Consider the following 9642-nt stretch of genomic DNA (forward strand, 5'->3'; position numbering starts at 1 on the left):
AAGCCCTTTAGGAATTACGAAACTCATTCTAATTGCTGTATCTTGTACTGCTGACATATTGAACGTGGCGCCTCTGTTATATGTTCAACTCACGTTGGTTTAACTGAGGTAATTTAACAGCATTGTGTTATATGTCGTGTTTATAGTGTTGTGTGTGTGTGGTAAAACAGCTTCAGATATGACCAGATGGACAGGACGACCGTATAAGAAGCACCAGTCTATGATATGGGTATTGCACTGACATATTTTGTTGTGCAAGCCAGTAGTTGGGTCCTTTTGGCATTCAGTTAACGTTTGGTGATTACACACGTTCTCAAGGACTGACAGTTTTGGTATTTCCTGTGAGTAAACTGTTAATCAGGGCCCACTTGCACAAAGCGATCTTAGCGCTAAGATTATCGTAACTCCCATACTTTAACATAGGCTTATAATAGTCTTAGTGCTAAGATCGCTTTGTGCAAGTGGGCCTGTCTGCATGTCTCTGTGTCCCCGCGAATGCACAATGTCTTCATTGTTTAGTTTGATGTCAAAATATTCTGGTTCTTACAGGAAGTCATGGAGGACGACACAGATAGCCAGCCGACACTGGAGTCGGTAGAAACATCTCCAACACCAGTAGCGTCTGACATTGGGTCAAGGTCGGAACATAGGAGTAAATCTACCCGTGGTCCAGATTCCACCTCTGAAATGTCATGGGGAGACGACCCTGACCTTGGTATGACAGAAGACGACCCTGACCTTGATCTGGCAGCAGACGACCCTGACTTTGGCGAGGCAGGGGACCCTACCCCCTCACTGACCAGTGCAAAGTCGAAAAGAACACCATCACAAAAAGGTCAAATTTAATATGGAATCATATGTTTCATTGGAGCATAATTTAATGCTCACATCACAGTGTGGTAGCGTCGAAATGTTATTAGAATTTTTTAATCTAAGTGGTGGTGTTTTTGTATGGTATTAATCTTTAAGACCTCGTTTTCTTTTTGAAAAAATATTGATTTATTCTTATTTAAGGCAGTGCTCGTCTGTCCAGGCGTAGCCTGACTGACATAGAACGCGAGGCAGATGAAATGCGCAATATCCTCATCACACAGTATGGTCTGGACATCTCAGATGACGTCGAATGTGACGTTAGCGAGTCCGAGTCGGAATCAGACGAAGGGCGTGAGGTGGACTACGACACCGACCTCGACATGGACATGGACAGTGAGTGTTTCGTGTCCTCCTAGGGCGTGAATGTAACGCCACCTTGAACAGCATTGCATATATATCACGGCTTGTCCGCAGAATGTGGGTGGAAAGCCCGAAGTGACGCAACTCTTTGACGTTAGTGACATCCACGAGGATGATGTTAACAAACCTAGCATCATATTTAGGGTGCATTGTCCATAAGGATATCTCAACCAAACAAGTTGAATTTAAGGACAACCAGGTCTTTGTTGTTTTGCATCATCATATTTAGGGTGCCTTGTCCATAAGAGATATCTCAACCAAACAAGTTGAATTTAAGGACAACCAGTTCATTTGTTGTTTTGCATCATAATAATTAGGGTGCCTTGTCCATAAATGATATCTCAACCAAACAAGTTGAATTTAAGGACAACCAAGTCTTTGTTGATTTGCATCATCATATTTAGGGTGCCTTGTCCATAAATGATATCTCAACCAAACAAGTTGAATTTAAGGACAACCAGGTCTTTGTTGTTTTGCATCATCATATTTAGGGTGCCTTGTCCATAAGAGATATCTCAACCAAACAAGTTGAATTTAAGGACAACCAGTTCATTTGTTGTTTTGCATCATCATATTTAGGGTGCCTTGTCCATAAGAGATATCTCAACCAAACAAGTTGAATTTAAGGACAACCAGGTCTTTGTTGTGTTGTGTTGTAATAATAATAAAGAAGATGACATCCAGATATTCTCTTCCTTAAGGACACCCAGTTCCTTTGTTTCATGCATTTTCATGCAACATAGTTTACAAATCCCGCACTGATTCTTGTCCTACCAGAGTGGCTGAACGCTGAGCAGCTTCGTCTCAAGGATGACCTCTCCGGCGAGAGACGTTACGTGGCAGCATGTGACGCCATTGGAGTCACGCCCGCCACTTACTTCGTCAAACACATCGCCGACCACGAAGTGGGCATGAGGTTCCATGGGCTAGGCCCCCAGGGAGCCAAGGCTATGTGTGTGCCACTCAAGGTAAGCCGAGACAGTATAGAAGTCCATTATGGGCAGTGCGCATCATTGTATGGTTATCATTTCAACGTTATGTTGACGTGAGGCATTGATATCCGTCCTTATCTCTGTGTTAGACCAACAGTAAGATCGAGAAACTGGATCTGGAGGGTAACTGGATAGATGAGGCAGGCTGTGGGAGTCTCGCGGAGATGCTGAGAGACAACATTTACATCACCGAGCTGGTAAGTGCAATCACAAAGTGATTGCTGGTCATTCAGGTAGTTTTAAACAAATTGCTACATGCTTGGGGCTTCCTGGTTTTATACAGGGTTGTGGGGCATTCACAGTATATCAGAGGCCACTTTATCGTATATGGCATTGTGGGACATTCACAATAAGTTTGAGGCCACTTTATCGTATATGGCATTGTGGGACATTCACAATAAGTTTGAGGCCACTTTATCGTATATGGCATTGTGGGACATTCACAATAAGTTTGAGGCCACTTTATCGTATATGGCATTGTGGGACATTCACAATAAGTTTGAGGCCACTTTATCGTATATGGCATTGTGGGACAATCACAATAAGTTTGAGGCCACTTTATCGTATATGGCATTGTGGGACAATCATAATAAGTTTGAGACCACTTCATCGTATATGGCATTGTGGGACATTCACAATAAGTTTGAGGCATGTTGATCGGAGCTGGGATTGTGTCACATTCATAATAAGTTTGAGGCATCTTGATCGTATCTGGGATTGTGTCACATTCACTATAAGTTTGAGGCATCTTGATCGTATCTGGGATTGTGGGGCATTCACAATAAGTTTGAGGCATGTTGATCGGAGCTGGGATTGTGTCACATTCATAATAAGTTTGAGCATCTCGATCGTATCTGGGATTGTGTCACATTCACTATAAGTTTGAGGCATCTTGATCGTATCTGGGATTGTGGGGCATTCACAATAAGTTTGAGGCATCTCGATCGTATCTGGGATTGTGTCACATTCATTATAAGTTTGAGGCATCTTGATCGTATCTTGGATTGTGGGGCATTCACAATAAGTTTGAGGCATCTTGATCGTATCTGGGATTGTGTCACATTCACTATAAGTTTGAGGCATCTTGATCGTATCTGGGATTGTGGGGCATTCACAATAAGTTTGAGGCATCTCGATCGTATCTGGGATTGTGTCACATTCATTATAAGTTTGAGGCATCTTGATCGTATCTGGGATTGTGTCACATTCACTATAAGTTTGAGGCATCTTGATCGTATCTGGGATTGTGGGGCATTCACAATAAGTTTGAGGCATCTCGATCGTATCTGGGATTCTAGGGCATTCACAATAAGTTTGAGGCATCTCGATCGTATCTGGGATTGTGGGACATTCACTAAATGCTTGGGGCTTCTCGAAGATATCAGGGTTGCAGGGCATTCAGAATATGGGTTGTGTTGCAATCAAGTATAGTCACAGTAGCATTGTGTTCTGTAGTAAAGGACTGAGATGACAATTGTGTTGCAGATTCTATCCGAGAACAAGATCGGCTGTGCAGGTGCTCTGTCTATGTGTGAGATTCTAATGAAGAATGATACCGTCGTCAAACTCGACCTCTCAGGTACGCCATGAGCTCCGCTGTAGTCCCTGGCTTGCCGCCACATCACCCCGTACGTGACAGTTATTAAGATAATATGGTATATTCTAGTTCCACTCACAATAATAAATCTTCGTTTACAGGCAACGACATCAAAGATTCCGCGGCAGAGAACATATGCCAGATGCTGAAAGTAAGTTATTTAACGGTCTATTAAACAAAGAACGTGAGATACACCTACACAATACTACTACGTCCTTATACAAAACGTGACTGTAAGGGCGGTTTGCATTGTCTGTTGCATGACACTAAAGTATAACATAGCCGTTTCATAACACTAAATTTTAACATTGTCGGTTACATGACAACAAATTATAACATTGCCGTTAAATAACATTAGATTTAACCATTGCCCATTGCATGACAATACAGTATAACATTGCCGTTACATGACACTAAATTTTAACATTGCCCGTTACATGACACTAAAGTATAACATTTTCGTTACATGACACTAAAGTATAACGTTGCCGTTACCTAAAACTCAATTTTAACATTGCCCGTCGCATGACACTAAAGTATAACGTTGCCGTTACATGTCACTAAAGTATAACATTGCCGTTACATAACACTAAATTTTAACATTGCCCGTTGCATGACACCCGTCATATAACATTGCCGTTACATGACACTAAAGTATAACGTTGCCGTTACCTAACACTAAATTTTAACATTGCCCGTCGCATGACACTAAAGTATAACATTGCCGTTACATGACACTAAATTATAACATTGCCTTTACATAACACTAAATTTTAACATTGCCCGTCGCATGACACTAAAGTATAACATTGCCCGTTACATGACACTAAATTATAACATTGCCTTTACATAACACTAAATTTTAACATTGCCCGTCGCGTGACACTGAAGTATAACATTGCCGTTACATGAAACTTAAGTATAACGTTGCCGTTACATGAAACTTAAGTATAACGTTGCCGTTACATGAAACTTAAGTATAACGTTGCCGTTACATAACACTAACTTTTAACATTGCCCGATGCATGACACTAAAGTATAACATTGCCGTTACATGACACTAAAGTATTACGTTGCCGTTACATAACACTAACTTTTAACATTGCCCGATGCATGACACTAAAGTATAACATTGCCGTTACATGACACTAAAGTATTACGTTGCCGTTACATAACACTAACTTTTAACATTGCCCGATGCATGACACTAAAGTATAACATTGCCGTTACATGACACTAAAGTATTACGTTGCCGTTACATAACACTAACTTTTAACATTGCCCGATGCATGACACTAAAGTATAACATTGCCGTTACATGACACTAAAGTATAACATTGCCGTTACATGACACTAAAGCATAACATTGCCGTTACGTGACACTAAATTTTAACATTGCCCGTTGATTGACTCTAAAGTATAACATTTCCGTTACATAACATTAAATTTTAACATTGCCCGTTACATGACACTAAAGTATAACATTGCCTTTACATAACATTAAATATTTAACATTGCCCGTTGCATTTCACTAAAGTATAACATTGCTTTTACGTAACACTAAATTTCAACATTGAACGTTACATGACACTTAAGTATAACATTGCCGTTACATGACACTAAATTAAATGCCTGTTATGAAACATGACACTAATGTATAGCAATGACCCGTCGCATGACACTAAAGTATAACATTGGTTCCTATGAAACATTACACTGAAGTATAACATTATCCTTTAAGAAACAGGGTACATTACTAATTTCAATTCTATAAGGTCAACAGAGACATAAGATATCGCCGTGTTACAAAGCCCGCATACAGTATAAGATTACATGTTTAGAAACAAGACACATACCACACCTTATCTTTCGGAACGAGAGTTGACTTGTCAAGCTTGTGATTGTTGTACAGAAAAACACATCCCTCCGTCACCTGTACCTGAGCCACAACCACTTCGAGGAGGAGGGTGCTCTTCACTTCAAGGAGGCGCTGTCCTACAACGAATCCCTGGAGACTCTGGACCTCAGCTGGAACAGGTTCAGGACCCGAGGGGCCATCTACATCGCCGAGGGGGTTCAGGTACGGTCGAACCTTTCAAAAAACATAATGGAATATAAAACCCTCAGGTACTTTACAAGTTGGTCACCTCCGATGTATAGAAAGAAGGAGGCACGCAATATACGTGACCTTCCCATTGTTTTGTTAATATTTTAAATTTTGTTTACTTTGTGTTTTGTGTGTGTGTGTGTGTGTGTGTGTGTGTGTGTGTGTGTGTGTGTGTGTGTGTGTGTGTGTGTGTGTGTGTGTGTTAGTGTGTGTGTGTGTGTGTTAGCTACTGTATTTCCCAGTACAGAGTTGCGCCACCTAGGCGTACAATATCATATCACAGTGAGTTCGAATCCTAGATTCGAAGTGAAAAAAAAAACATATCGGATTTTACTTTAGTGGTGAAAGTCTACGAAGTGCCGCTCTTCCGGTTTCCCTGTCACACATTTCAGAACGAGTTGGGTTTTATGCCATCTTATGTTCATGTCAACGTTTATATACTACTAAAGACAAATGTTAAGAACCCACACTAGGACGGCAGTGTGTTGCAACAATCACAAGCCAAGACAGATTAACCATAGCCATATGAAGAAATCGTGTTTCCTCTAAGTTCTTCTGAGTAGTAAGAATAACGATTAATTAATTTTTAATCCCCAATAATTTCTTTAAGTAATGTGTGTTTCTTACTCTCCCAGGAGAACTATGGTCTACGCATTCTCAACTTCTCCATGAACGGACTGGGACTTGCCGGGGCAGAGGCGATGGGGAAGGCCTTGAAGGTCAATCGAACATTGCTTGACCTTGATATTAGTTTCAACCGAATACCGGAAGAGGGAGCTGGTCACATGGCAGTTGGTCTGCAAGTCAATGACGTGCTGCAGTCACTGAAGGTAGGGAAATTAATATTTTTATGAGACCAACCTCACTCTATGGTTCAAGCAAAGGAAGAGAGTGACCACATTGAGTGTGTCAGTAAGGAGTAACACATAAGATGGTTCACGAGATGCATTTGGACGCCTTTGAAAATGTCTATTTTAATTAGGCTTTAATTTATATTCTGCTGTGTAAAGTAAGAACTGACAGATAATTGTCATCGCTACTGTTTTTGCAAATCAGTAAAAAAAGAAATTTGTAAACAGAGGTCCTTGGAAAAGTTAGAAAAAGTCATATTGCCATGTTATGTGCTCGCTTGTCTAGATTCTTTTACCATTGTCAAAACGTTCATAATACCACTGTTTTTAATTACTTGTATATTAAGCATAAAATCAAAACAGCTTTATCTTTCCAGTAATTATCATAACACTAAATGTCCTTCAGATAAGCTCGAATCCTCTCGGCAGTGACGGGTCATTAGCTCTGCTGGTGGCAGTGGACAGGAACGACTGCAGCTGCCTGAAGTACCTGGAACTGTTGGTAGGCCTTAGTCTCTGCACGCAAGTCCCATGACTGGAACTGTTGGAATAGCTTAGTCTCTGCACGCAAGTCCCATGACTGAAACAGTTGGTAGGTCTTAGTCTCTGCACGCAAGTCCCATGACTGAAACAGTTGGTAGGTCCTAATCTCTGCACGCAAGTCCTATGACTGGAACTGTTGGTAGGTCTTAATCTCTGCATCCAAGTCCAATGACTGAAACAGTTGGTAGGTCTTAGTCTCTGCATCAACGTCCCATGACATGGCACTTTACATTTAGCTTACTTGGGGTTTTCTAATTGTTTCCAGAACGTGTGGGTGATGGACAGCTTTATTGAGCTGAAGGAGAAGCTGGAGAAGGACCGGAATCTCATGGTGGTATATGGCGGCCTCAAGAAGAAGCTGTTAAAGCTCACAGCCCTCAGAGGGGTCGAGTGGGAACGCTGGCTCGCCAACAACCCAATGACGAAGATAAAAAACTACATCCGAGATACGGGATACCGTCTTATTGACCTCTTCCGGGACTTTGACAAAGACGGCAATATGTCTATCACCAAGCAGGAGTTTCATATTGGCATACAGGTGCGACCTATGGAGGACAAGTAACGGTTCCTTTTCACCTTTTTCATTTAAAAAACAACAACCTTCAGATGTGGTTAACACTGCATATATGACATATGTAGGACATGTAGGACATTGTGTATGTACTAGTATATGTGTGGTATTGCGTCAAGGTAAAAGTAAGAGTTAATCATCTCCTGGTGTGTTTCCAGTCTGCTGGCATCGTGATGACCAAGGAGCAGGTGGACGAACTGGTCAAGAAGTTGGACAAAGACGGGAACGGGGAGGTGGATTACGGGTGAGTAAATCAACTGTGGGGTGACAGAGACGAGAGAACGGAGGGCGGGGTGGACTGTGGGCGAGTAAAACGTATGTGGATGTGACAGGAACGAGAACGGGAAGGGGTGGAATGTGGTCGAGTAAAACATCTGTGGTTGTGACAGAGACGGGAACGGGAGGGAGAGGGGGTGGACTGTTGGCGAGTAAAACATATGTGGATGTGACAGGAACGAGAACGGGAGTGGTCGGACTGTGGTCGAGTTCAACATCTGTGGTTGTGACAGAGACGGGAACGGGAGGGAGAGGGGGTGGACTGTTGGCGAGTAAAACATATGTGGATGTGACAGGAACGAGAACGGGAGTGGTCGGACTGTGGTCGAGTTCAACATCTGTGGTTGTGACAGAGACGGGAACGGGAGGGAGAGGGGGTGGACTGTTGGCGAGTAAAACATATGTGGATGTGACAGGAACGAGAACGGGAGTGGTCGGACTATGGTCGAGTTCAACATCTGTGGTTGTGACAGAGACGGGAACGGGAGGGAGAGGGGGTGGACTGTTGGCGAGTAAAACATATGTGGATGTGACAGGAACGAGAACGGGAGTGGTCGGACTGTGGTCGAGTTCAACGTCTGTGGTTGTGACAGAGACGGGAAAGGGAGGGGTAGGGCAGGGGGTGGACTGTGGGCGAGTTAAACATCTGTTGAAGAGACGGGAAATTGTAGAATTGTGGCACAAGCAGGTTGAACATTTTAGGGAGTTCGTAAGTGCAAGGAGACTACCTGGGTTTTACGCCGCTTGGAACGTATTACCTGTCAGCTATAGGCACTAATGTAATAATTGAATAAAAGATTAACTTGATATGGTGTACCTTCGTTGTGTAGCCTAGCCATGCCATGTGTTCATAGGGAGCTGATGGAGGGGGACAGGGAGTACAGACAAGCGCTGAGAGCGGCAGCTGCGAAAAAGAAGGTAATGGTGGAGTCGGGGGGCATGTCTGAGGACGGGGATGATTCAGCAAGCAGTCGTGTCCCCTCCGTCATCAGGATGCTCATTTCGGAGAGAGACAGCGCCAGCAGCTCCGAGTCAGGCAAGTCATAGCAGGAACACTATCGTGCAGAAGGTTTAGAGGAGAGCGCCTCGGGTCAACTGGTACCTTTCCTGTTCCTAAGTCAATTTAAGCTCAACGACGTTTGAGCAAAGTCGCTTTAAAGAAGTTGTCAAGATGAAACCAACATTGCAGCTGAGGAAGGATTGGATCAGGACCAACATGTCTTGAGGCAGCGAGCACCATCCTATCACATTGCCAGCCGTTGAACGAGACGTGTGATCTGACAAGATTAGGATTAGTTTACTTTGTCGTATATCTGGATTCATTGCATGATACAAGCCTTGGCCAGTAGCTAGGATTATGCAAGGATGAATCTAAATATTCATCTCAAGGACAGTACATTGCGTGGATCAACCAAATGCAGAAACTGGTTGGTTATTGACCTTCTTTGCAACAGCTGGACCAACTTTATGGA

At 42.7% G+C, this 9642-nt stretch overlaps 1 protein-coding gene across 1 annotated transcript; it reads left to right on the plus strand.

The window, feature by feature from the left end:
* Positions 1-555: 555 nt before the first annotated feature.
* Positions 556-9217, plus strand: LOC139444107 (leucine-rich repeat-containing protein 74A-like). Its single transcript, XM_071225013.1, has 12 exons — positions 556-835; positions 1015-1206; positions 2011-2201; positions 2315-2422; positions 3711-3804; positions 3924-3973; positions 5735-5902; positions 6565-6759; positions 7187-7282; positions 7589-7861; positions 8053-8138; positions 9025-9217. Exons 1-12 carry the CDS (start codon positions 556-558, stop codon positions 9215-9217), a joined length of 1926 nt encoding a protein of 641 aa, XP_071081114.1.
* The last annotated feature ends 425 nt before the right edge of the window (positions 9218-9642 follow it).

The sequence above is a fragment of the Haliotis cracherodii genome, unplaced genomic scaffold, assembly GCF_022045235.1.
Source record: "Haliotis cracherodii isolate W230 unplaced genomic scaffold, xgHalCrac1.p SCAF_5, whole genome shotgun sequence".
NCBI classification, from domain to species: domain Eukaryota; kingdom Metazoa; phylum Mollusca; class Gastropoda; order Lepetellida; family Haliotidae; genus Haliotis; species Haliotis cracherodii.

What these genes read in the sequence shown, in the direction of transcription:
- LOC139444107 (XM_071225013.1), top strand. Translation starts at nt 556, where the DNA reads ATGGAGGACGACACAGATAGCCAGCCGACACTGGAGTCGGTAGAAACA. An exon ending in CTATGTGTGTGCCACTCAAG is followed by an intron (nt 2,202 to 2,314) that starts GTAAGCCGAGAC and finishes TCTCTGTGTTAG; the next exon opens with ACCAACAGTAAGATCGAGAA. An exon ending in TGAAGTACCTGGAACTGTTG is followed by an intron (nt 7,283 to 7,588) that starts GTAGGCCTTAGT and finishes AATTGTTTCCAG; the next exon opens with AACGTGTGGGTGATGGACAG.